This window comes from Maylandia zebra, linkage group LG17, assembly GCF_041146795.1.
Source record: "Maylandia zebra isolate NMK-2024a linkage group LG17, Mzebra_GT3a, whole genome shotgun sequence".
In the NCBI taxonomy this organism is placed as follows: Eukaryota; Metazoa; Chordata; class Actinopteri; order Cichliformes; family Cichlidae; genus Maylandia; species Maylandia zebra.
The window spans coordinates 36,853,955-36,880,685 of NC_135183.1; the positions used below are offsets into that span (position 1 = coordinate 36,853,955).

The 26,731-nt window shown below is 40.7% G+C and overlaps 4 protein-coding genes across 14 annotated transcripts in view; 2 read left to right on the forward strand and 2 right to left on the reverse strand.

Moving 5' to 3' along the window:
* Positions 1-2,249, forward strand: part of lrmp (lymphoid-restricted membrane protein) — a 29,935-nt gene extending 27,686 nt beyond the window's left edge. For 6 of the 7 annotated variants that reach the window (XM_004553887.5, XM_004553886.5, XM_004553892.5 and 3 more), the window contains 2 exons: positions 764-912; positions 1,474-2,249. In XM_004553887.5, coding sequence (XP_004553944.2) covers positions 764-912; positions 1,474-1,616 — 292 coding nt within the window. In that variant the 3' untranslated portion in view covers positions 1,617-2,249. Of the gene's footprint in view, positions 1-147; positions 175-763; positions 913-1,473 lie in introns of all 7 variants that reach the window. The other variant, XM_004553891.5, reaches the window with a different exon arrangement.
* Positions 2,250-2,341: 92 nt separating this feature from the next.
* On the reverse strand, positions 2,342-13,261 carry dnai7 (dynein axonemal intermediate chain 7). 4 transcript variants are annotated; one of them, XM_004553894.4, is made up of 16 exons: positions 13,220-13,261; positions 11,887-11,904; positions 11,615-11,693; positions 10,514-10,602; positions 10,299-10,403; positions 10,074-10,211; positions 9,702-9,836; positions 9,494-9,597; positions 8,513-8,701; positions 8,330-8,436; positions 6,361-6,521; positions 6,121-6,280; positions 5,834-6,048; positions 5,581-5,739; positions 4,673-4,786; positions 2,342-2,617 (listed from the first exon to the last, which is right to left on the reverse strand). In XM_004553894.4, the coding sequence occupies exons 1-16, from the start codon at positions 13,220-13,222 to the stop codon at positions 2,342-2,344; spliced, it is 2,052 nt and encodes a 683-aa protein (XP_004553951.2). In that variant the 5' UTR covers positions 13,223-13,261. The 4 variants fall into 4 exon arrangements, with proteins under 4 accessions (XP_004553951.2, XP_004553952.1, XP_076731976.1 ...); XM_004553895.4 differs by having other exon boundaries at positions 11,615-11,769; positions 13,220-13,245; XM_076875862.1 differs by lacking the exon at positions 2,342-2,617 and adding an exon at positions 2,692-3,108.
* lyrm5a (LYR motif containing 5a) lies at positions 13,238-15,247 on the forward strand. 2 transcript variants are annotated; one of them, XM_004553899.4, is made up of 3 exons: positions 13,238-13,348; positions 13,554-13,609; positions 13,697-15,247. In XM_004553899.4, the coding sequence occupies exons 2-3, from the start codon at positions 13,565-13,567 to the stop codon at positions 13,907-13,909; spliced, it is 258 nt and encodes an 85-aa protein (XP_004553956.1). In that variant the 5' UTR covers positions 13,238-13,348; positions 13,554-13,564; the 3' UTR covers positions 13,910-15,247. The 2 variants fall into 2 exon arrangements, with proteins under 2 accessions (XP_004553956.1, XP_004553957.1); XM_004553900.4 differs by lacking the exon at positions 13,238-13,348 and adding an exon at positions 13,350-13,452.
* Positions 15,248-15,664: 417 nt separating this feature from the next.
* LOC101484061 (sodium-coupled monocarboxylate transporter 1) lies at positions 15,665-22,191 on the reverse strand. Its single transcript, XM_024805721.2, has 17 exons — positions 21,868-22,191; positions 21,381-21,500; positions 21,141-21,206; positions 20,979-21,030; positions 20,819-20,886; positions 19,955-19,993; positions 19,413-19,528; positions 19,155-19,295; positions 18,702-18,831; positions 18,522-18,610; positions 18,286-18,395; positions 17,758-17,825; positions 17,526-17,612; positions 16,490-16,704; positions 16,267-16,364; positions 16,101-16,189; positions 15,665-16,018 (listed from the first exon to the last, which is right to left on the reverse strand). The coding sequence occupies exons 1-17, from the start codon at positions 22,090-22,092 to the stop codon at positions 15,914-15,916; spliced, it is 1,818 nt and encodes a 605-aa protein (XP_024661489.2). The 5' UTR covers positions 22,093-22,191; the 3' UTR covers positions 15,665-15,913.
* Between the last annotated feature and the right edge of the window lie 4,540 nt (positions 22,192-26,731).

The window sequence follows — 26,731 nt, forward strand, 5'->3', positions numbered from 1 at the left end:
CATCTACTAACATGCTCGGCCACCTGTTTTATGTGCAAACCTTGGCCTGTTCCTTTGTTTTCGTGAGGTGACAGATCATGCAAACTATGCAGATCAGGTGTTGTTCTGAACTATCCTTTCCTCTTTTCCTCCCTTTACATCTCTCAGGAATCAGGATGAGCTCTTTGTAATGCTGTAAGTGTGTTGGGAGAAAATACAAAGTGGGAAGTGATTGTGGATTCTGACTTTGTCTAAGGGGGGGAAACACTATTAATGCATGCAAAAGGCCTATGTTTATCTGGAAGGAGTGCCAGTCAAAGGCCACTTACGACCTTGCACGGACTCTAAATTGAAGCGGCATTCCTGCTGTTGACAGATCTCAGGCCAAAATTATCTGTTGCCTTTGCCTGATAAGCTAATGCTGAAATCCAGCTCAGTGCCAACTGCTATTAACAACTGCTGACATCTTTCTATGCTAACAGTGATGTGTATGGTTGTGCTTTGATGCAGTTATAAGATGGGTGGTTTAATGCACTTAACTGCATTTAAATTGTAATTTTAGCCAAGTCACAGCTAATTTACTGCCTGCTGTAATTAAGTTACCACAAATGACCAACAGATTTTACTGTGTTCATGACAGTGTCCTGAAATAAGCTAACTACGGCACAAGTATTTTTGGTAACTTAAGTCTTTCGCTTTATCTTTTTAACATTTTATCTTTTTTTTTCCCGTAGTAACCATGTCTTACCTAGTTCGTGTCATAACGTTATTTCGTTTTCTTTAGGCCTAGCCCTTCATCCAGCCCTACATCTACAGAACCAGGAGCGGCCCAGTCTCTGTCCCATAGTTTAACCAGTTCCCGGACGGCAGCAGCAGTAGCCAGAGGTGGCAGGGGTCTTTGGCTTTGGCTAGCCATGATGGTGCTCCTAGCGGGTAGGCTCCTTTTGTTACCATTACTGGTTTAAACCTAGGAGAACCACTCCATTGACTGTATATAAAGGACAGACCGTGACATCTTCCACTCGTTTGTCATGCCCCCACCTTGAAGTCTCAACGTTGATGCTTTGGCAACCCCTAAGTTGTGTAATAATGGTAAAGTTATTTTGGCAAATAAACTCCTTTATTGAGGGCCTAAGCATGCTTGGAAATTCATGAAACTTTACATACCTGTTGATAGTTGGTCTAATTGCAAAATCTTCCTCCACCTGCGTTTTTAATATCGCCCCCTGTTCAGTTTTTCTGAAAATGTGCCATCAAAATCAAAACTGCCATATATGCATTTGACACCAATATTGTACTTTGTTCTTGATACCGTGCGTTTTAAATCTTTACCTAGTATTTTTCAGATAAATTGCATCAAGGTACCCAGCAATAGCACAGCTGTAACATTCAAGTAAAACATCAATAATTCAGAGATTGTTATCCATGCAGAAGTGGGGGTGTTTTCTTAATTAAACAAAGGATTTTTATTGTTATCATTGTTTATTTGCATAGGTCTCCTGGCACTGCTGGCCAGCCTGGTGATGCAGCCAGCCGTAGACGCAGCCCCTGTAGGGACCGGGGACTCCTGGATGACCATCCAGCAGCTGCTGTGGCCCTACACAGGGCTCCGGTACAATGGCCAGCCCCCTGTCTAGTCGAAGTCCTGAGGGTCGATGGTGCTAGTGCTCATCAGCCCTCCAGAGATATTTATTGCACTGGGAGAGCAGAGGCTGTTGGGATGTTTACTGTGCCTGCAAATTCCTATAAGACTTGCATCGACAGCACAGGCCTGGCCTCAGGAATAGTTAACCCCATAGAGGAGTTTATGCATCACATTATGTTTGCTAAATAAGATTATCTGTGTGTATGCATGTGTGATAGTGCTGCTCAGCTGTTCAGTGAGCTGCTCCACCTGTGGCTTTTTAAACACATTTTATGTACTTGAGGATGCAGGAGAATACCAGCATTTTTAATGGAATTTTACCTCATCGGTTGCTGAGGACAGTTTATAACTTAACTCTTTAAACACTGGTAATAAAACTCTTAAGTGTTTATGAAGTCTATATTTATGAGTTTGCTAGTTTTGAGTGGAAAATGTGATTATGAGTTTTAACTTGTATTTCTGCATTATTACAGTTTCAACACAAACGTTTTTTTTTGTTTGTTTTTTTTTGTATTTTCCATCTTCAAGTTTTTGCTGTGGTTGCCACAACTTCATACACTTTTGTATGTTCCAAAGGAGATGCGTGGATCTTTTCACAAATAAAGTAGCCAATTCTACAATAGAAGATGTGTGTTATGTGTATCCAAGTGTACAATTCAAATTCAGCTCTCTCGTTGTTGTATTTAGTCGTGCATTTTTAAGTTTATTTCACTGGGATTATGAATACATCAGGGGCCTTGTGGCACAAAGCAGGCTCTGCACTGTGTCGACAAACAAATGATGGGAATTTCTGGTCCGAGCGACGCCATCAGGACTCATGGTGTCCTGAAGCAAGTGGATGAAGGTGGAGTGAAACTCGCTGCCAGGATAATGATCTGGAGAAAAAGCTTCACTTGTTTCTGTGATCGCCAGCTTTCGACTCCTCTGAGCTCCCAGAAGGTACAGACTCCATGAGTCCTTGGGCACGGGGGAGGGATTGTGGTGCTCACACACCTGGCAAAGAGAGTTTTGCAAGTTGATGTAACATTAAAGCATATTAAATGTTAGCCAATTTCATCTCTGTTCTGTCTGCTCAACTATGGTCAGTAACCTTTTGGTGAGAATCAGGTAGTCACAAGTTAATATCACTTTTGCTTCTTGGTTTCGTGTTCTATAAAAAGCCTACTGTTTTACCTTTTTCATAGCTCTGGCTGCGTAAAGGTTGATGTTAAGAGAACCCAGGTGGTAGTCTGCTTTAATCTAGAGCTGCACTAGAGAGAATGGTAATTGGAGACTGCAGCCAAACCACAATTGTTGCAACTGTGTGCCGTGTCCTTGACTTTGAAATGGCTGCTTCAGAGACCGGGCCCAGGTCTGAGACCACATGCGGGGGGAGGGTGAATTGACAATTACATAAAATCGGGTTTTCAATAATACCACAATTACCTGTGATAGCTCTCAAATCTACTGCTGTCTGCATCAGACATGTGATTCTATAGCAGAGCCTGGGGCAGAAAACAGAAAGCAATTCAGATAAACAAGACCGGGCCGAAGGAGACTCAATATGTTTGTTTGCCGTCTGTGTTAATGTGCTGTTACTCTGCTACATGTGTAAATGCATGCATCTGTCTGAGCTTCTCTGCAGTGTGTGAAACTGAATTGGTGTTATGCAACAGAGCTGCTGTCACACATCCTGCAGTTAGAAACTGAAGGCATCGCTCAACAAATGTTACGCACACAATTTGTGGTGCAGCTGGTAAGACCAGCTAGACTTCTCAATTAAAAGGTAAACTCTAACCTGACCTTCATTCGCTTCATGATTCTGTAAAACGTGTTCACTTATTTATCAATTCTCAAATTGAACGTCTGCTGTTGGTCTTAGTACATGGAAGAAGATGCCTCCTCCTCTACATGGAGTTTTAAAGTTAAAAAAAAAAAAAGAAAAATAATGGTAATGAGATACAGATAACATTCACCTCACTTTACTCTACGTACCATAAAGTGGTACAGCTGGCCAAGTAGCACTAAGTAGACACAGGATTTAATTCTGGTAATTTAAAATATTTGAATTGCGTTTGCCAGTTTCTCCAGTAGAGAGGATAACGCTGTTCATACTGCATATTAAACTAACACAGTCCCCAAACAGCTGCATTTTGACAGAGATGTTATGTAAATGCATCTATTAAGGAAGTAAAAGAAAACCTTAAAATTTCCTGTCTTTGCACACTGCTGAGAAAACATTTCTAAAGAGATGTTTCAAATCTCTAAAACCCTGAATACTGAAACCTGCTCTGCCCATTATAATAAAAATGATAGGTTGCTAAAACAAGACATATCCTTGTATGCATCATTTGTCCAACATCTCCCCCGCCTCCCTCCGATGCTTCTTTGAGTTCTGCTGTTTAATTAAATCCCAGTGTTACTGCACAGCAGGAATACACGAGGCTCAGCTCTAAACACTCAGAGGACTGAGTAAAGAATGACAGGACGGAGCCAAAGTTATGTCTCGCTCTCCACTTTGAGCCAATCGGGTGTATTAATTATGCAATCGTTCTGAAAACATGTCCACCTCCCATTCTAAATAACTAAACACGTTTTTTAGTTTTAAAATTCAGCACAGTTTATGCAAAATTTTCTGGCACAAACTTTAGTAATTCACGTTTTCTTGGTTCATTAATTGATCAGGTAGCAGAGTCGTGCTAATTGGTACAGACTGACTCCAGTTGATTACAGCATGTTTGCATTTGTAAAGTGGATGGCGATTAATCGCAAACCTTCACCAATCTCTTTGAGAGGGATTGCAGTCGGTCCGAATCAGGCAGAGACAGGTTACCTCCCACCTGGCAACATGCTGAATCTCCTTGCAACCAAAAGTGGTCCCCACAACTTCTTGCGGTCATTCCCAGGTAGCAAAAATATTTTCAGCACAATCACTCACCAGCCACAGTTTTTTCTCCTGCTCGCACAGAGGTAGCCGTTCTATTTTTACTCTAGTGTGACTGAGGCCTTAAGTAGATAATGGAGTAAAATACTACATTGCATAAAGTGTATCTATGTGTGAGAGAGTACCTGCATGACCAGATGCTCAGCTCCACATTTAGCATTCCACTTGCTCCACGAGAATGCACAGGCAGAGGAAAAGAGGGCCATCTGTTCGTAGGCAGCGTGCTGTGTGAGTGGGTCCTGAAGAGGACAGAAACCCCACAGATCATTTCATAATTCTTAATACTGCAAAAACACAATAATTAAATTGTTGTTTAAAACTACATATCAGGACCGCTTCAGGCAGCCCTGTGTAAATGCAGAAAAACGTATTTATCTTATGATTTCATGGGACACTTACATGCACTGTGTAATACAAACTTTGGTTCAAACCTTTTAACGTAATGCTACCATCAGGTGAAAATCTCACCAACCAAGTCACACGCTAACTGACATTTCCGTCTGTAGTCATTTATATTTGGTGTAGGGCTGTCAATGCTAACGCTAACGCAGTCATCGCAAATAACGCTATTTACTTTTTTTTTTTTTTTTTTTTAGCGCAATCAACCCATCTGGAGCGCAGAATGACTCAAAATCCCTGAAATGTCTCTGTCAATGCATTTTGGGCAGTTTGTCCATTCTGCGCTCCAGATGGGTTGATTGCGTTAAAAATTTTAATCGTCATGACGCATTAACGCCTTAATGTTGACAGCCCTAATTGGTGACATGAAAAGCACTTATTCACTTCTTCAGTCAGATGAATGAAAAGATGCACAACAACTGGGGGTAGTCTGAGCTGCTTAAATAGTGGGTACCATGTGAAATATCAGCCGAACCTTGTTTTTCAATCTCCTCATTTAAAGGGGCGTTCAAGTCCATTTTTCCATTCTGAAACCCATTTGACTTCATAAAATGCATTTCAATCTTTGAAGGATTCTTATTAAGCTTCTCATATTAGCGTCTCAAATTTAGCATCTTGGTTTTGTGTTGCAGACCTTGGCAGTGCTGCTGACGTATTTGTGCGCGTATTCATTCACAAAGATGTTGACCCCAGCGTCGACCATGGCCTTCTGCAGGTCCGAGCCACTCATCCACTTTCCGATGAGGTGAGAGAGCCCCCCCTCTTGCTCTGATTGCAGCATACATTTATTATCCTATCAGTGACACAGATGCACAAATTGTAACAGTTAAGCCACATCTCCTGTTTATTTCCTGCGTCTTGCGTCCACAGTGCTCCTGCCGTCTTACCTGAATAGTGATGCTGATGTTTATAAACGCCCCGTTGACAGTGTAGAGAGCAGAGTCCTGGCCCAGTGGCCGGAGCTCCCAGCTCTGAAAAGGAAGGTTGGCGTAGGTTTTCTGCATCAGCGCAAACGCTTGGAAGGAGTCCATCTTGAAAGAGATTTTGGCCTCAGACTCATCATAGGAGATGTCGGTGATACCATCCATCCTCCACTGCTTACCTTTGGGAGTAGACAGTTTCAATATCTTTGACTTTGTGGGGTCTTTCAGATGTATTTCAGAGTGTGGTATACCTGCAGCATCCCAGCGAGCCACTTGTGGAGCTTCCAAGAAGACAACAGAGTCGGGCAGTGTCACAGACACCCCAATAAGAGGACAGGGGAGAGCCTCGTGGCCATCCAAACCAGACTTCTCAGCCTGATAAGAGAAGACCTGCATACCTGTCCTCAACACCTACAAACAAAAACAGGCATGCACTTTGAGTACAAGTGAGGTTTGATCTCATGCTAGCTGGAAGACCCTTATCTCTTCACCTGCACAAATTTCCAGCCATGGGCATATTGAATTTGAGGTGGGAGGTGAAACGCATCATAGTAGAATACTCCACCCAGAGGTGTGTACTCCATCAAGTCTACCACCTGGGCAACAGGGTTGATCACTGTGTGCTCCTCCGGGGGACCAATCGGATCCCTGACTGGTGAACAGACAGACAGAACTGTCATTAAGGCTTTTAGAAGAACCGCTGGTTAATTTGTCTGTGGAAATAAACACATTCTTTCTAAGCTAAGTTTACAATAATCATTGACATAGAGTTAGTTGTGACATAGTGTGATATGTATTTTTAAAACGAGTTTAGTTTATGTGCTTGCTTTTTACAGTGGGGCAAAAAAGTATTTAGTCAGCCACCGATTGTGCAAGTTCCCCCACTTAAAATGATGACAGAGGTCAGTAATTTGCACCAGAGGTACACTTCAACTGTGAGAGACAGAATGTGAAAAAAAAAAAAATCCATGAATCCACATGGTAGGATTTGTAAAGAATTTATTCGTAAATCAGGGTGGAAAATAAGTATTTGGTCAATAACAAAAATACAACTCAATACTTTGTAACATAACCTTTGTTGGCAATAACAGAGGTCAAACGTTTACTATAGGTCTTTACCAGGTTTGCACACACAGTAGCTGGTATTTTGGCCCATTCCTCCATGCAGATCTTCTCGAGAGCAGTGATGTTTTGGGGCTGTCGCCGAGCAACACGGACTTTCAACTCCCGCCACAGATTTTCTATGGGGTTGAGGTCTGGAGACTGGCTAGGCCACTCCAGGACTTTCAAATGCTTCTTACGGAGCCACTCCTTTGTTGCCCGGGCGGTGTGTTTCGGATCATTGTCATGTTGGAAGACCCAGCCTCGTTTCATCTTCAAAATTCTCACTGATGGAAGGAGGTTTTGGCTCAAAATCTCACGATACATGGCCCCATTCATTCTGTCCTTAACACGGATCAGTCGTCCTGTCCCCTTGGCAGAAAAACAGCCCCATAGCATGATGTTTCCACCCCCATGCTTCACAGTAGGTATGGTGTTCTTGGGATGCAACTCAGTATTCTTCTTCCTCCAAACACGACGAGTTGAGTTTATACCAAAAAGTTCTACTTTGGTTTCATCTGACCACATGACATTCTCCCAATCCTCTGCTGTATCATCCATGTGCTCTCTGGCAAACTTCAGACGGGCCTGGACATGCACTGGCTTCAGCAGCGGAACACGTCTGGCACTGCGGGATTTGATTCCCTGCCGTTGTAGTGTGTTACTGATGGTGACCTTTGTTACTTTGGTCCCAGCTCTCTGCAGGTCATTCACCAGGTCCCCCCGTGTGGTTCTGGGATCTTTGCTCACCGTTCTCATGATCATTTTGACCCCACGGGATGAGATCTTGCGTGGAGCCCCAGATCGAGGGAGATTATCAGTGGTCTTGTATGTCTTCCATTTTCTGATGATTGCTCCCACAGTTGATTTTTTCACACCAAGCTGCTTGCCTATTGTAGATTCACTCTTCCCAGTCTGGTGCAGGTCTACAATACTTTTCCTGGTGTCCTTCGAAAGCTCTTTGGTCTTGGCCATGGCGGAGTTTGGAGTCTGACTGTTTGAGGCTGTGGACAGGTGTCTTTTATACAGATGAGTTCAAACAGGTGCCATTCATACAGGTAACGAGTGGGGGACAGAAAAGCTTCTTACAGAAGACGTTACAGGTCTGTGAGAGCCAGAGATTTTCCATGTTTGAGGTGACCAAATACTTATTTTCCACCCTAATTTACGAATAAATTCTTTACAAATCCTACCATGTGGATTCATGGATTTTTTTTCTTTCACATTCTGTCTCTCACAGTTGAAGTGTACCTCTGGTGCAAATTACTGACCTCTGTCATCATTTTAAGTGGGGGAACTTGCACAATCGGTGGCTGACTAAATACTTTTTTGCCCCACTGTATTTAAAGACCATCTTACCATCAAGTGCCTCCATCAGTGTTTGGACGTGGCTCACTTGGCTCTCTTCAGGCTCTGGACTGCTCCTCCTTGACCACAGACTGGCTGCACTCTGTGAGATGTGCATTCTATAGGAAGGAAAAGAACCCAGTAAATGAAGGAACCCACAACAGAAGCTTTCATCTTACCTCCCTCTCGCCTAACCTTTGGGTGGACTGCATCGCCGGGTAGACCCTGTTGCTGAGTGTGTGTGTTCTCAGATGAGTCATCCTGGCTAATGAAGATAGGTGGTCATACTGGGTGTGGAGGATGCGCACAGCAATGTCACTCACAGCCAGCTGCTTGGGAAGCTCAAAGCTGAGGCCTGCCTCACTGAAGCTGACACTCTTAAACCTGGATGGACCAGGTAGAAACACAAAGAGGAATAAAACATCAGCCTGTGTACCTACAGGCAACATTTGTACAAGTCTGTGTTTAGGTACTGTCCACAAATTTCATCTTCATCATAAGGCACAGCTACAAATGATTGACTTTCTTTAACGTTGGAATGATGTTCATTTCTAGCACCATATTTCTATTTTTGGATGGGCAGCATCAGAAGGAAAATGTGGGAGCCAGCGACATTTGGCAGATCATGGTGGTGGTCCCCCTGTTCAAAAGGGGTTTCAGGAGTTCGTGGACAATTAGCCCATTGCTGCTGGATGAGATGATGAGGCGTTTCTGGCATGTCCTACTAGGATACCCTGGGCTGACCTAGAACATGCTGAAAAGATGTCTTTAGTGTCTCTCTGCTGGCTTGGAAATGCCTCAGTGTCCCCCCAGATGAACTGGAGGAGTTGGCAAGGGTCTGGCTGTCTCTGTTTAGACTGCTGCCCCTGCAACCCAAACCTAGATAAGCAGCAGAAGATGGGTGGACAGACGGACAGTTGGTCTGTCTGTCTAACCGCTGTCTGGCTTCCTTCCCGCTCACTTAAACCAACTTTCTTCTGAATGGCTGCTAAAGAGAGGGTTGAGCTTCTGTGCTCACTCCTAGAACTGAAGAGTCTGAAGTGTGAGCGTTAACTCAAAGAGATTCCTTACACATACACTGATTTCACCATGTGAAACTTTAATATGAGCATCCACCACTGTAACAGTGGATATATAACAGAATGAAATTCTAAGATGATAGCTTTATGAACAAACCTTGGAATCTTATTGAGGTTGGCCCAGAGACATAGTGTAATGTTGTCATCTTTGATCACAGTCTGCATGTTGCCTGTCTCAGTGCTGACATTTTCACTGGCACTCTGAAACCATGGACACGCAGGGTTTTGGACTTATTGCTATATTGTTACTATAAATCAAACTGCATCCTGATGTGTTATCATAGGAATAATCAGGTATCTTGTACCTTAAGGATCTCTTCAGTAGCAAGGTGGTGTTTTGAGTGAATTAGCTCCTGCAAATTTATGAGAACCTTCTGGTACTTCTGGCCCTCCTGGGGATCTGTAACATCTTTGAGGAAATCTTCCAACTCATCTACCAGCTGTAAGAACAGATTTGTTATGTTAGAACACACAGCAGATAACTCACTTGAAGACAAGGCTTTAGTTACCTCTATTTTTAATAGCTCGAGCTACTTTTGTCCTGTGCTTAATTTTTCATCCTGATTATTATCACTTAATTATTGCCAGTTAACATAAAGAAAATTGTTGCTGGTTATTATCTGATAATAGGGAAATAAAATAACCTTACTGTCATTGATCAACAAACACATACAGACCTGCAGAGCAAGATTACACTGCTGGAGCACAAGCGTGATGTTGACCTCAGGGTCATCTCTCCATAAACTCATGTATGTATTCATCTCTTTCTGTACTGCTGGGTCTGGTGCACCGTCGCAACGCATGTATCGCTCCCACTGGACACAAAGCATACACTGCCAGAAATCCATCAGGGAAAAAGAAAATGTCCATATCTACTGGACAGAATGCTTGTGGATCCACACCTTGGCTGTCTCCACAGCTTCAGTTTTCCATTTGGTTACTGCAGTATGATTCTCCTCCAGTAGATGGTGCAGTTCCTTCAACTCGGCCTCTCTGCGCTCTAGGTCCTGTCAGAGAAAGACATCCAAGCACACAAAGCATTCCCAAGTACTCTTCTGTGTATGTACATTTCTTCTTTTATGCTTCATTTAGGGTTAATATTAAACTGGGCTCTTACCTTTAGCTCAAGCCTTTCCACTTCCTTCTGCTTTCTCTCTCTTTCCACTCTCTCCTGTTCTTCTCTTTCTGCCCTGATCCGGGCTTCCTCTACAATGTACATGTTACAGATACAGTGCTAACAGAGAACACATCCACCAACAAGCGCCTATCTCTCCTACTCATAAACAGCTACATAGAGCAGTAGATCAGTTGGGATCCCTCACTTCCTGATACCCTGAACAGTTTCTTCTCCAGATTGACAACACTAATGGAGGTGCAACCGTTGCTCCCCTTCAACTAGAGGAGCAGCATCAGCCCCTGATCCTGCAGCTCCACTAAGTGACTTGTTCTCTGAAGAGAACTAACACTAACAAAGCTGCAAAACCGGAAAAGGTGTCAGGGAGGACATGTGCTGACCAGCTGGCTGGGGTCTTTTTGGACATTTTCAATCTGTCTCTGCAACTTTATACTATCCCTGTCTGCCTTAGGTCCTCCATCATTGTGCCTGTGCCAAAAAAAAAAATCAGCTGTGGCCTGCCTAAATGATTACTGCCTAGTTGCACTGACCCCAGTCATCATGAAGTTCTTTGAGAGGATCCTCCAAAGACACATTAAGCAGCTAACAGACCTCAATTCAGTATAAGCTGGCAGACTGCAAAGGAAGGCCAGCCATATTGCTGCTGACCCCACTCACCCGGGACACGAACTGTTCATACCTTTGCCATCTAGGAAATGGTATAGATACATAAAGACCACTACCACCCGGCTGAGGGACAGCTATTTTTCCAAGAGCTGTGAAAGCCATCCGTCCACCTGCCCTTCCCCATGGACCACCTGCACGAACACTCACATCCAGTCACTTTACTCTAAAGACTGCTAAAGGCTTCTGCATTTATCTTTTTTTAAGTAAATCTTATTTATCTTTTCTACATTTTCTTTATTACCGAGAGCACCATTGCAATTTTTGTTACGTTCTAGCAACATAATGACAATGAACAAATCTTGAGAGAAGCTCAAAAAGTGTAACAGATTCATTTTTTTAAAAGTCAATTTCCCTTTAAAGTCTCAGTGCCAGAAACGCCACCTACACTGGAGGTTTAAATTAAGAGAGACTGCTCACCTTCCTCTCGAAGTCTCCTCTCCTCCTCCTCTTGCTGCCGCTTTGTCCTCTGAGCCTTGGACACCTTACCGGCCTTCTTCTGTGGCATCAGAGCATTGCAAGTGTAGTTTAACAGTGACAGTTCAGTGTGTACCTACTAGCAAATGGATATATTGCTGAAGAGAACGAAGCAGCGAGAAAGAGAGTAAGGAAGCTTCCTGTGTGTATCTTGAGCTGAGTTCTGTGTCTAATTGTCAAAGACAGACGATATACTGACTGCCTGTTGCTCATACCTGTTGTTTCTTGGGAAGCTTTCATTCACAGGAAAAAAAGACAGAGAGAAAGTTACAGAATGTCATGTTTCACAACAGAAATTCAAGAAACTATGTATCTATCTATATCTATATACACTATAGATAGATATAGAGAGGTGGGGAGTAACTAAATACAAATATTTTGTTACAGTACTTATGTAGAAAATCCAGGTACTTTACTTAATTATTTATTTTTCTGACACCCTTTTACTTTTACTGCCTACATTTCCAGAAGTAGTGCAGATGACCTTTTGTGTTAGTGGAACTTCATAATCTAGCTAGCGCTAAGTGGCAGGTAATTTCAAATTCAACATTTCTATCAGCTAAAACACAGACTGTTTATTTACGGTTTTATTTCACAGGGAGAGAAAAGACTGTGAAATAACTTCACACTTAAGCTGATGATGTTTAGATTAATTCACTGAACTTTATACTGTCTACTGTAAAGACAATCTAATGAGTAGAGGAGTGGTGTCCGTGTCAGTGTAGAGGATGGACATCACCCAGGACATCTTGTGAAAACTGCTGACATCTTGCTAAATTCAGTTGTGTAAATTCACAAAGAGCAGCAGGTCAGCTGACCACAGCATGTACACAAATAAAATCTACTGAATCTCACATTAGACATTATTATGAGATGTAATTCTTTTCCCTTTGCTGAGCCACTCCACAGATCTTAGTGTCCCCCACCTGCTGAATCTCACTTTAAAATCAAGAGTTAATGTTTAAATGTGGAGGCAACAGAAAACCGCTTCTTTTTTTCTTTTTTTAAATATTCCTTTCCACTGCATTGGGTCCTATATAACACATTCAAACTGGGCATATTCACTGGGATTATAATTTATGTTATTGTATTAATTTAGATTATTGTATTTGTGTTATCATGTACTAATAGTATAATGATATTATATTAATATAGCAGGAGGTTCAGTTTCCTTGTTAGAATTGTCCTACAAAGAGCTACTTTCTTTCTTGGAGTACATTTCAGAGCCTGTACTTTTCCTCTTTTGAGTAAAACAGTTGCTTCAGTGCTTCAACTATTGGTGGAGCATTTTTTTTAACCCAGGTATCTGTACTACTTAGTTGTTCTACTTAAGTAAAGAAAGTCTGTACTTTTGCCACCTCTGTATATAAAGAGAGAGAGAGAGAGAGAAAGTGTCGAAGTTAAGAACTACGAAACTGTATTTCGTACAGTAAACTAATAGGTTACTACGTAATTGCGCTAACTGGTAGCCTGTAATCACATAGACCTTTAAAAATAATATTTAAGTTGGTCTATTATAAGGAAATAATAGAGGGGAAAAACCCTCACCATGTTCGTCCGCGCGTCTGGGTAACCGTGGCAACCTATACGCATGCGTACTTGCTATGTTTTTTATTTGCGACAGAACGAAACGACGTGCGACAACGTGCACTACGGAGTTGTCCCTTGCATTCATAGGTAAGGACGCAAGGAAAAGACATTTTTCTCTTCATTGGCGTACATAATATAACACGTGTAAATGTCAATTTGTTGCGCTTGGCATAAATGCGGTGCTCTACATGGTAATTCGTAAGCTAGCTGCTAAGCTAAACTTAATTTTGTGTAATGGTTTCTGTGTGCTCTCTCTCCTGACCTTCCCTTTCTCCTCTTCTCGTTTCAAAAGTGTGAAAGGCCATGTCCAACCCTTTAAAAACTGAAGTTATCAGGCTGTACAAAAATGTAAGTAAACTGGTGTTAAGAGAAACAACGCTGGGTGGTGTGCAATGCTGCAGAGCTTTAAAAATGTGTCTCTCCTCTCCAAACAAGCTCCTGTATCTCGGCCGTGAATACCCTCAGGGAGCAGCGTACTTCAAACAGCGCCTGAAGTCAGCATTCATGAAGCATAAAGACGTTACCGACCCGGAGAAGATCAAACAGCTGGTGGCCCGGGGGGATCATGTCATTAAGGAGCTAGAAGCTCTGTATTTCCTCCGAAAATATCGGGCCATGAAAAAAAGATACTATGAACCCGAAAAATAATGGCACACGCTGATAGCTCCAAGTGGTTTTCCTGGATTACAGTGTGGTAATCGGTTATTTCGGATTCACAAACACCTTTTAACACCAAAACAAAGAACAGAATTTACATCAGCTGCTCCTTTATTAAACTCAACTAAGGTTGCCTCTGAAAGGGAAATAAAATCCTCATCTCTGGGTGTTGCAAAGCGATCATCACTGTCATTGATATTTTGTACCTAAGGCCACTCTTTCAATTTCATATACTGTTTGTAAGCCTAGAATATGTTTTATGCATTCTTTGTCCCATTGTCACATTTTAGTGTATTTAAAACAAATGCTTCACCAGATGAGTTACCCAGTGTTTACACCAAGGTGTCCGAATTGTAACATTGATCATTTGTACAAGAGGTTGTGTACTTTTTTTTTTTTTTTTAAAGCAGCTGTCTTTAATGTAATACGTGAGTTTTAGAATGTATTTCAGTGTATATATTTGTAAATACATGCTCACATTTTTTGAGAAATAAGTGTACATGGGAATGGATTCATGTGCTGTTACACAAAAGGCAAACATAAATGTTACAGATTTCTTAGAGTGGTGTCTCGTGTCATAATAAACCACAAACACAGCTTAGTGTTACTTATTCCTGCTATTGCAATCAACCTAAACCTTGCAGATCTAGTGTCAGTCTGCATGGATTCTGAAAAAGGAAGTTTTCATGAGACTGAAATCCTATGACACAGTACTTGGCATGATTCAATGGGTTGTAGACCCACCTTTAGCACCAATAGCTTGAAATAATGTTTTCTTGAGGACTTATTCAGTCTCTCACATTCCTGTGGAGGAATCTTGGCTCCTTCTCTTTTCAGTGTTGCTTCGGTTTATTGAGGTTTGCAGGTATTTGTTCATGCAGCGCTCTGCTAAGATCCTGCTGCAGTGTTTTAATTGAGCTGATGTCTAGACCTTGACTGGACCATTGCAACACCTGTCTCTTCTTTTTAGGCCATTCTGTTATAGATTAGCTGGTGTTATTTCATGATCCAATTTGGTCCAAGCTTTAACTGCCGGGCACACAGAAGGTTTCATATCTTACTCTAAAATGCTTTGGTATACAGAGGAGTTCATTGTGACTCTGAATGCAAGGTGCCCGGGTCCTGTAGCTGGAAAACGAGCCCAAATCATGACCACTGGGCTTGACAATTGTCATGAGGTGGTTGTGTTGAAGTGCTATGTTTCACTTTTTGCAAAATGCGGAGCTGCTGTGTTTCTGAAGGACAATGGTCACGTCGTCTTGTGACATTTGAGTTAATAAACCGAAGCTAAAAAAACTTTATGACTCATAATAAATAGCATCAAAACTACCTTGAATGTATTCATTGCCTGTTTGTGTGGATTGTATCCTGTGGATGTTTCAGACAAGTCTGCGTTGCCCTCCTGGTCAGAGAAATTCAAACATTCCAGAAAGAGAGGAACACTTATGTTTGAACTATTTCGACTATTCCTTCCACAGCATGTCTTTCATCCTGTCTTCCTTCTCTCACCCCAACCGGTCGCAGCAGATGGCCCCGCCCCTCCCTGAGCCTGGTTCTGCTGGAGGTTTCTTCCTGTTAAAAGGGAGTTTTTCCTTCCCACTGTTGCCAAAGCGCTTGCTCATAGGGGGTCATATGACTGTTGGGTTTTTCTCTGTATGTATTATTGTAGGGTCTACCTTACAATATAAAGCACCTTGAGGTGACTGTTGCTGTGATTTGGCGCTGCATAAATAAAATTGAATTGAATTGAAATGTTTATCATGTGGCTTTTTATTAATAATGTGTTAATCTAAACAATACAGACAGAAATCATCATTGTACACAAGTAGATATTTGAGAGAAGTGCTTTCTACTTTTTGCTGAATCACTGGAAAAATAAAAGCACGATTGTCTCGCTGACAACTCAGTTCCTTTGGTCTCATTTCTTATGAAGTAAGGTGATTACAATCCTGGATTTGAGCATTGCAGCAGCTCTGTCTTCAGCTGTATCGGTCGTTAAAAAGATGAGACACGGATATCGTTGTCAATTTTCCCTACTGCAGGTTTATTGATTCCATCCTCCTTGTTTGGCAGACCAACATTGTCTGTTCCTCCCATGACCTAAGGAAGGAAAAGTACAAGGCAGAATTGAGCACCTGTCTTCAGTCTGTTGCTTTTGATACCTTTGCTCTTCAGCACGTACCCCATCTTTGACACGTTTGAACAGGTGATAAGAAAGAGTGTCTTCTTTCATTAGCATAAGTCTTGGGTCCACCGTCTCCCTCAATCCCCCTGAAATGATAAGTGGAAGAAACAATAAGAAAATGATATCACAGTTCCAATGGCAAAATCTTTTCTTTTTTTCTTACCTGTCAAGAGACTGATGATTATTCCAACAATAATAGCTGTTAAACCTCCAATGACACAGAAGTAAAGGTAGGATGGAGAGTGCCACTGAACCGCATGTCTGGTGGTGAGAGAAATTAGTTTTTTCTCATATGCCCTTTATTTATATTATAGGAAAGCTCGGTCATCCCATCTCACCAGGCAATATTATATTAATTGATCTAACACAGACTGAACCACACTTACATGTCATCAGTATTCTGTCCTGGGGTTGTGGTAAAAAGACTTGGTTCTGTTGGCAGTGGGGTAGTCCAATTGAGACTGCCACCAGAAGTAAATTTACAACCCTCAGTGCTCAGCGAGAGAGGTCGGGTCATCTCAGGAGGAGAAGGGGATATCAATTCTCCAATGGTCACAGACACAGCTACAGCCAAACCTGCCACGAGGCCCCATAGGCCTCCCTGTGGACAAATATAAGGAGCTTCATGAAATATATATTACATAGACCAACAGTCAAAAATGTTTGTCAGAGTCGAGTGTCACTCAACGCTCAGGCTCATTTTTCAATATTATTTTCAGTTTGACAGCAGAACTATGTAAGCGAAAACGGATGATTTCTGAGTTCATTTATACAGTTCCAAATCACAACAAAAACTTGGTTGGAGGCACTTTATATTTTAAGGTAAAGGCCCTACAATCCAGAGAGATGGATTATAACTAGATGATGAATAATAACTAATGATTTGTTACAAAGTGGTGTGTAACCACAGAGAGTGGAAGTGGAAATGCTCAACCAGCAAGCCCCCATCAACGCCGCGCAACCAAGAGACGGCTCAGCACCTGATCCAATCTTAACAATAAGCTCAAAAAGCTCAATCTCAACAAATTATAAAATCCTGCGAGTTGGTTCCACTGAACAGGGTCAATTGATGGGGTTTTACAGCTATGCAGTAAAAACAAACAAACAAAAATAAATAAATAAAAAAATATAAAGATTATAGTTGGTTTTTAAAGGTATTTGGTAATTGTTATTTTTTTTCATGCCGTTAACATTTTTTAAACATTGAACATTAATAAGGGTGGCTTTTTATACTGTAAATACCGTATAAGAAAAAAATGCTCCCTGCACTATGTTATATGATGACAGGTTGATGCAATACAGTTGAAACAATGATACAAATGTCGATTCTTTCATGCTACCAAGGGCTGATTTTGGCCAGATTTTGAGATCCCTGGAGGTAGAAATTTTCAAATGAAAATACCAAAATGAGAATGGACTTACTTTGGAGTTGACAAATGGACAGAGGACACCCAAACTGAACAGACCGAGTAAAGGACCCCCAGTGACCCCACCAATGATGGACACTGCCTGTTTGAAGAGACCTGCAGCTCAAAAAACACTTTAAAAATGGTTGAATTTACTGAGGTGAGGTGCTTTCTAATAAACAACAACAACGTTCCTGAATGTGTTTGCCTGAAAACACTGACAGCTCTGCATTAACAGATCCCTCTACCTGCATCATATGTCCCATGAGTGATGCCAGTCCAGCCATAGCAACGCAGACAATTCCAAAAAACACACCTGCAAAAACATCACATCACAAAATGACATTTTTATCGACTACCAGCCACATCCACAAAACAGAGATTAGTTTAATCTAACATAACATGCAGCTTACACTGGGGCAAAAAAAAGCATTTAGTCAGCCACCAATTTTGCAAGTTCTCCCACTTAAAAACATGAGAGGACTGTAATTTTCATCATAGATTTTTAAAGAATTTATTTGCAAATTATGGTGGAAAATAAGTATTTGGTCAACAACAAAAGTTCATCTCAATACTTTGTTATATACCATTTGTTGGCAATGACAGAGGTCAAACGTTTTCTGTAAATCTTCACAAGGTTTTCTCATTTTGTCTCTCATAGTTGAGATATACCTATGATGAAAATTACAGGCCTCTCTTGCACAATTGGTGGCTGACTAAATACTCTTTTGCCCCACTGTATATCATAAACAAACAACAGGAAACTTGTTATTTACTCAGCCCTTTGGAGATCAAGAGAAGCTTTTTCTCAGATAGTTTAATACGTGGTTTGATCAGGTCCTCCATGGTCACTGCAGCCATTGCGTTGATTGAAGTAGAAACTGTGCTGAACATGAAGAAATGAACCATGTTTACTCTGGACTAATGGACATAACTGACACTTCAAATGTGGCACAGCTTTAAATGTTACATGCAACATGAATAAAAATATATCAAATTATGTTGTATGAACCTCAGAGAGGCACTATAGACTGCAGCAAAAAATAGTCCTGGAAGACCTTGGTGATCTGCCAAGATATCCATCACCAAATAAGGCAACAGCTGTAAAGGAAAAAAAAACTTTATTGAAAGATCACAAAACAACTTGAATAAAAACAAACATCCTGTGGTTTCTTTGTTTATGTGTATGGACCTGATCAGGTGATGAAACTTGTCCAGCTTTCCATGGGTCACAGTTCTTATAGAACGAATAAAGACACAGCCCTGAAATCACTGACGATGTCAGGGTGCAAACTAGGCCTAACACGTTGATGAAGAGAGCTCTGAAAAAACACAACACGAAAAAGTGAAGCATGCAAACAAAAATCAGTGTAGCATAGCAAACGAGATTATATTTCTTATCACTGTATGCTGATGATGTCATCATTTATCATAGCTATCTTTTCCGAGTTTATGATAAGAACGTGTCATTTGCCAGCAAACCCCACCAATGTTGTGCCTTTGGCTGAATCAGAATTTACATAGATGTGGAAATAGACGTGTCATATATCGTTGTTTATTGGTGTTTTTTTAATTATTATTATTTTAATTATTAGTTTTGCAAGCTAAACAGGAAGGAAGGAATACATTCCTTTGAATCACTCACAATCTGGCATGTTTAATGCTCTTGCAGGAGTTGTATCTCTGAACTTGAGGTTGGTAGGTCCCATAAACTGCACTCCAACCAAATGTCCCTCCGATGACTAGTGTCCAAAAAGTGTGTCTTCTCAGAGGGTTTATGTCAAAGCTGGGATTACAAAATGAAAGCATGATTTTAGTATAACACACACACACACACACACACACACACACACACACACACACACACACACACACACACACACACACACACACATATACTCACTCCACAAAGTTAATTCTTCCTCCTTCTTGGGCATCTGACAAGATAGTGGAGATTCCTCCTTTTAAGATCACACTTTTGATTATAACAGACATGTAGCCTGCAAACATTATTCCAATCTGGAAGAAAAATCAGAGATTTGTTTGGTTGGCAGATCTGTATTCTGTAACTATGTTGACAGATTTTGGTCCCAGTTATCAAATTCTTGCTAATTTACATGAATACTGCAAAGAATCAAGACATGACTCAAACGTGGTTGTGGTGTCGATAAAATTAGACTGAAACCTGATTGCAATTTAATTCAGTTTTACTTACATAGAATATGGAATATATTTATATGGTTCCAAATCATAACAAAAGGACATTATACTGTAAGATAAAGACCCTACAATCCAGAGAAAACGCCAGCAATCAAATGGCAGTGTGAACAAAAAATCTCCTTTCAACAGGAAGAAACGTGAACGTCAGGAAGGGGCAGCCATCTACCACAACTATTTGGAGGCATTTGTGTATTTTTTTTCGTTTTATTTGATCCAGAACCCTACCTGAACAACATCTGTCCACACCACAGCTTTCAGGCCACCCTGCAACAAACGCCACAAAACAAGAAAAATCTCTGTCAAAAAGGTTAGGAAGCTGTATTTATGAACAGAATGCATAACGTGGAAATATGTGACCGTATTCTGTAGTAGAACATTTTCAGAAAGCACAAGTGATGGGAATAACGGCGTCACTAACGACGTTACTTTTTTCAGTAATAAGTACATTAATAAGGGGGGGACAGGACAAAGGACAAGCTATGGAAAAGTGCCAGAGATTACTAACAACTAATGCATCCACAGGCAGCTGTATACCTCTGTTTAATCTGCAATGGAGCAAAGTGAAAATTTGTCCTGTCTGAAGAGTCACATTTTTTGTGGAGACTGTTGAAAAGCTGAAGTCCTAGATTACCCATGAATGAGAAAACACTGTGCTCTGTAAACTACAGCAACTGGTTTCTAAGCTTTCAAATGTTTGCAGACTTTTAGAAAAAAAAAAACAGGTGACGCAACACATTATGCAATCACGGTTTCAACTTTTGACCCTTAGTGATTGCAGGTGAAAACATCAAATTTTAAAAATGGGCACATATTTTTCATGAAACAAAACAAATCATTTGAATTAAATCATCCAAATGAAAAAGTCAAGAAATCAGAGGTGATGTTACATGAGAGATATTTTGTTTTAAAGGGTAAATGGGAAGGGGACCTCATGAATTTTAGGAAAATGTAAATATTCTCATTTAATCTCTGCTGAATGTGAAAGTGGGGGTCTCTTAAGGTTCCTGGCTTAGTGATGCTCGATGAGGTTCGACTGACAATGTGATGCACTGCAGTGTGTGTGTCGTATGTAATAAATGTTTTACTAACCAGTGCACAATACAAAGTACAAACAGTGGCTGTCGAAATAATCCCACCCCACAGGTTCATACCAGTCACTGCAAAAAGAAGGGAAATTCATTAACAGGGGAAACACTCTTGTTCAAGATCCCTTCACGAACTTAACTGCTGTGAACTGGCGCTGACATACCTTGGTTCAAAGCCAGAGCTGGAGCATAAATTACAAGTCCAGTGTAGAGCAACTGTGGCAAAGAGTTAGAAAGTCACAACAACAACATGTCTCTGCTGATACCAACGTAGTTTTATGTGCAGAAGTCAAAGCACTACAAAGATTGAACCACTGGCTTCTTACTGCGTTAAAAAAGAAGATCAGCATTCCCAGGAGACGAGTGGCTCTGCTGAAACGCAGCTCCAGATACTTGGCAGAGACCAGACAGAGAAAAGACGCATATTGATACTGATACATGAAACTTCTAGTTCCCCTCACTCCCTCCAATTCAAAGCTAGTACTTTGTACACTTACTGACAGGTGTAGCCCAGCCAACAGTTTAAAATATAGCTAAAATAATGTTGTAAACAAAACCGCAGTTACCTCATATGTGCTGTTGATGGCCAGTCTGTAGAAAACTGGGAGAAAGACCTCGGATGTGTACACCACTGCTATTACATAGGAAATACTTAAATAGCCAAATATGGCTCCGTAGCGATACACCTACGGACAGGTTGAAAAAGATTTATGGAAACACAAAATAGCAAAACAGTATCAGAGTCGGGCTGGTGAAACTTTGCCGGAGATCATTTGAAACGCTGATGCTGCTGATACTGAACGAGCTTTGGAGCAACATATGAACAGTGCTGAACTCTGGTGAGTAACACGAAAACTTTAAATTCATTATTTGATTTGTTTGAAATTGAAAGCGGTGCACTCAAAGTAATGCTCGGTTAGCTGACTCCAGCCGTCTTCTAATGCACAGAAATCACAGTTTTACGCATTTTATAAAATTCTAATTTAAGCTCTGAATAAATGTTTGTGCGCTGAGGAAGCTGAGTGCAGATCCAGGACAGTCCCGACACGTTACCTCGGCTGGGTTGGAGAGCACAGTGACGGATGACATGTAGCTGGCAGTGAGGGACATGGAGACAGCCAGGGCATTGAGTTTTCGGCCCCCAGTTAAAAAGTCCCTGGAGTTTCCTTGTCTCCTGCTTCTCCAGGCGTAATAAAAACCAACAGCAGCAGACAGGAGCAGAACGACAGCAAAGACCACATAGTCTGCTGCCACGAGCAAGTGAGCATCCCCAGACATTTTATCAGTCGGAGCAAAACTGAAATAAAGCTAAAGCGTTTATCAGGCAGTGCTTTGTAGATCACTGGGAAGGCGGTGTCATCACCTCCAGGTACTCTATTGAACTGTAAGATAAATTATTCCAGACGGTGCGCGCACGCGTCCTTTCAGGTTAACTTGACACTCAAAGTTAATGAATAAAGTTTAGAAGTTAGAGTTAGAACAGAAACACATAAAACCCTCTGTGATATTTGAAGGTTTGATAATCAGTTATTGCATTTAAGACACACTGCTATGGCCTCCTAAGCGCCTTTATTACACCTGTTTAAGACTCTGCCCCACGTGATATCTTTAGGAAAAGTGAGCAGCATAAACTTTGGACTTTTAACTGTATTTCAATAAGTTTCACAGTTTTCCCAGAGCAAGTCTTGTTAACTTGGGGAGATGTTTCCCAAGTGACTCAACATTTAAGTTGGCTCAATGTTTTGAATGTGGCCTCAACCATGATAGGAGTGCTGCAGACAAATTATCTGATCATACATATGTAATGAAATCAAGGCAGGAGGAAAAAGTCACAGACATATTGTGGAGTTGCAACCCGTTCTCACTACCAGGTCAGCTATAGAAACACACAACACTCCGATACCGCAACCTGCAACAACATCGTGTAACAACTGACATTTTAATCGTGAAGATTTATTAACTAATTCAGCTTTAGCCTCAGTCACATACCAGTGCTCAAAGGACAGAGTTCATCATGTACTGTGAACAGATCAGGTACGTACTCAGTGCTCTAGGGATGTAAAGCAATTGACTGTCAGTCAGTGTGACATTTGGCTTGATCATTTGTGTTGGTGATGGATGAGACTGTGCTGAGTTTAATAAAAGTTATTAAAATGTCTGCAAATCATGCACTTAACATTTGACAATTATCATCATTGTTTATTTATCAGTTATCATTTAAGTGATGGAAACAGCTGGGAAACAAGCTGCATTAAGTAAACTATGTGGCCCAGAGGTGGGAAGTAACAAAGTACACTGTTAGACTTTTCATCGCCACTTTACGGTAACATACTGGCGTCACTGTTGCCAGCATCATACCGTGACGCCGTGTTACGGTAGCTTTCCGTTCTGCAGGATGATACCGTTTTTTGCTGGTGTGGTATAATACTCTTGGACAAATTATGGTAACGCACCGTAGCCTTTTTTACGACATAACGACATCACGGCGTCACTGTCGCCAGTGAGATACTGTTATGTCGTTATGTCGTAAATTACGTCAACAAAGTAACATCATACTGTGATTAAGACATTGGTATACTACCGTTTATTCACGGTTTGTCACTGTAAGCCCGCTGCAAGGTAATAAACTGCAATATATTAACCAGTAACTTACCGTTATCACGCATCAGTACCAAAAATATTCATCTCTGCTAGAGGATACCGTGTCCCAACAGGCGGTCATTTACTGTTTAACAGGTCGTAATTTACCGTAATTTCAGTTAACAGTAACATACTGTAAGAGACTGGAGGATTCCAAAAAAATGGATGGATGGATGGATGGATGGATGGATGGATGGATAGATAGATAGATAGATAGATAGATAGATAGATAGATAGATAGATAGATAGATAGATAGATAGATAGACACACACAAAATATAATTCATGTGCTTTGCACCACTTTATTTCAATTCTGATTTTTCCCTGCTGAAATACACATTTCCAAAATCAAAAGCTGAAAAGAACTGAAAACATATTTTCATTGAGGAAGCACTTGTTTTTACTAAACCATGTAATACATTATTTCCTCAGATGGTTGTACAAACAATAACGATATTATGTCATATCCATATCATGGCAGACAACATATGCTCAAGTGTTGGGTTTTCTTAGTTATATTTTGTAGGGTCTTAAACCTACAATGTGAAGTGCCTTGGCATTCATTTTGTTGGCACCATACAAATAAACTGAATTGTAATGAATATAATATCAAGCCCCACACTTCTGCCTTTTGTCCAAAATACTGGCTCACACCACCAAATCAATGCACAAAACAGGGTCCACAAGGACATGGATAAGGGTGTGTGGTGTGAAGTAACTTGACTGTCCTGCACTGAACCCTGATCTTGCTTTGTGGACTGAGTTCATTGATTTGTAGGGTGAGCCAATACATGTGACAATTAAAGTGTAAGTAGCTGAAATAATTTTTAACAAACGGGTAAAAGAAGGGAAAAAAATCAAAACTGTCGCACTCAAAAAAACCTATTGGACAGAGACAGCGTCTTGCAAGATGGCAAGAGAGCTTGTCTTCATTGTTGTTCGTCTTGTGTAAATGTCCAGAAAGCATGGGCCATGGATCATCTGTGGAAACACGGGTAACAACACATTGGACACTTAAATTATACAAGAAATTCACTAAAAATGGCAAAAACAGTTACCTAATTTGAAGTTCTCCACTCAAATTCAGTAAGCTGCTGGAGGAAAGTTGTGACATGAGGGTTAATGTGAACAACCTTTCGCTTCAGTCCTTCTGCTTGTCCCAACCTTGGAGGTACATTTTGTTCCCTCTTCAATTCAGTTCAATTCAATTTTATTTATATAGCGCCAAATCACAACAAAAGTCGCCTCAAGGCGCTTCATCAGGGTTTATCCTTACAAAAAACCTTGCACACGCTGACTCCTGGTATTCCAGGTTCAATACATAGAATGAACCAAAGAAGACTGACATTGCATCAGCAAAGATGTTCTCTTTGTCCAGCTCAACAATTACACGGCCCTCTGCACTCACCATCCAGCAGGTGGCGGTCATTGAACTTTGTCCTTAAATGTACAGGGGCAACATGTTGTCATTATGCAACATAAAATAATTTCAATACTTCACTTCTTCACACTGTCTAAATAGTCATAAAGCAAATAGCTATGTACAGTTAATTATTAATGGCCTTATGTACATAAGTCCATTTTAAAATATTATAATTGTACATAATTGGGAATTATTTTGCACATTAAACACACCTAACAAAGAGTCAGCCCAGTTAAATTACCGGAGATGAATCAACTGTATGGTTATTTTGGAGTTATAGTTTGTGCTGCTGTTAAACTTTACAGTATTGACTTCAGTATTTCTGCTGTTGGTGTAGCTAGACTACTATGTTGATCAGTAATATGTAATGGGAAATTTGATATTGTTACTTTGCTGGATTCACTGAGACACATGTCCAACAACCTTGGTTTATAAAGGAAATCACAGAAATTTGAGCTAACAAAACAGAGGCTGGATACCTGTGTCCACGAAAAGCTCCTGTGCCAAACAGAAATTTTAATATGGTCTAATCAGCTCTATTTCATGAATGACTTCTTACCAAGCATAATCAGCCTTGGGGTGCTTGGCAGGCTTTTAACATGCAAACTGAACAATATAAATTTGCGTGCACTGAAGCCACAAAATTTAGAAATACACATAGTTGCAAAAAGTTCAGTGACCAATTACCTTTCCTAAGTGGCATATGCAATGCAAAAAATAAGAGTATTGTCAATAGGGACCAATTCCCAGTTTTTACATGATCAAAATTATTCACAAAAAGCTTCAATAAACAGAAAATGTGTGCCGACAAGAGAACAGTGCAGAAAAATGAAAAGATATTTGAGCTCGACGCTTTAATGGGTTTAACATGACTTAGTCAGCACTCCGCACCATACAGGTAGTACAAGCACACCTGAAAACACTGACCAGCTAACAGCTTTAAGCATTTGGGCGCAACCTAGTTCACCGATTCACCTGCTGGAAACGTCCAAGTTTCTATCAAGTCTCATAAATCCATCGGCAACTATTACCAAACTAGTCTTTTGAGTCTCCACATTCATAGATATTGACATTTTGACTTAGCATTTGAATGAAAATATCCTGGTAGGGTAGCTTAAAAGTCAAAACAAACAGTAATAAGAACGCATTTCGGACTTCTCTCGAATAAGTGAAAAAACACTTACCTTCAGACTGATTAGCAGGTTCCGATCAAACTTTAATGTGTCCCATGCCAGTCCGTTTTAGGGAAAAAGTGTTAAGTGGTTTCATTTAATTTTGAGATACTCCCGCATGGATGAGCAATTTGGAGTCTAGCAGAGTTATCACGAATAGCATATGATCTTCAGATATAATCCAATCAACCTTGCATTTAACCTGATTGAACATCCAGTTACCTCTGACTACTTCTAAGTTGCACATGTTAACGGTCTCATCATTACTCTGTGCTGCAGCGAACTGGATCTGTAGCACAGAATAGTTGATGGCCATGTTGTTCTCCTGCTTTGCAGCTTTATTTGAGTCTTAAAAAGTACCACCTTATACAAAACAAATGAAGGTCCAGTATAAGAAAGAATAAGAAGAGAAAAAAAGGAACACCCTGCTAAATGAAGCCATTTTTAAACATTACTCTAAATGTAGCCATTAGTTTTTGTTGCTGGCCATACAAAAAATAAGTATACTTCAATCATATTCCCCAAGTATACCTTACCTAGTACGTATTCTAATAATGCTTCTTGGGACTATATTGGCTCCCGTTTTAGTACATAACAGTATTCTTGAAATTAACTTTTAGATGTACTTTTTGTTCACCATATTGTACTAGTGTAAAGTGTAGAAGTAAATTTAAATCTAATT

What these genes read in the sequence shown, in the direction of transcription:
- dnai7 (XM_004553894.4), bottom strand. An exon ending in AAGCTGTGGAGACAGCCAAG is followed by an intron (nt 10,212 to 10,298) that starts GTGTGGATCCAC and finishes CTTTGTGTCCAG; the next exon opens with TGGGAGCGATACATGCGTTG. An exon ending in ACGTCAGCAGCACTGCCAAG is followed by an intron (nt 4,787 to 5,580) that starts GTCTGCAACACA and finishes TGTCCTCTTCAG; the next exon opens with GACCCACTCACACAGCACGC.
- lyrm5a (XM_004553899.4), top strand. Translation starts at nt 13,565, where the DNA reads ATGTCCAACCCTTTAAAAACTGAAGTTATCAGGCTGTACAAAAAT. An exon ending in TTATCAGGCTGTACAAAAAT is followed by an intron (nt 13,610 to 13,696) that starts GTAAGTAAACTG and finishes TCTCCAAACAAG; the next exon opens with CTCCTGTATCTCGGCCGTGA.
- LOC101484061 (XM_024805721.2), bottom strand. Translation starts at nt 22,092, where the DNA reads ATGTCTGGGGATGCTCACTTGCTCGTGGCAGCAGACTATGTGGTCTTT. An exon ending in TGCTCTCCAACCCAGCCGAG is followed by an intron (nt 21,501 to 21,867) that starts GTAACGTGTCGG and finishes ACCTGTCCGTAG; the next exon opens with GTGTATCGCTACGGAGCCAT. An exon ending in CTTGATCTCCAAAGGGCTGA is followed by an intron (nt 17,826 to 18,285) that starts GTAAATAACAAG and finishes ATGTTTTTGCAG; the next exon opens with GTGTGTTTTTTGGAATTGTC.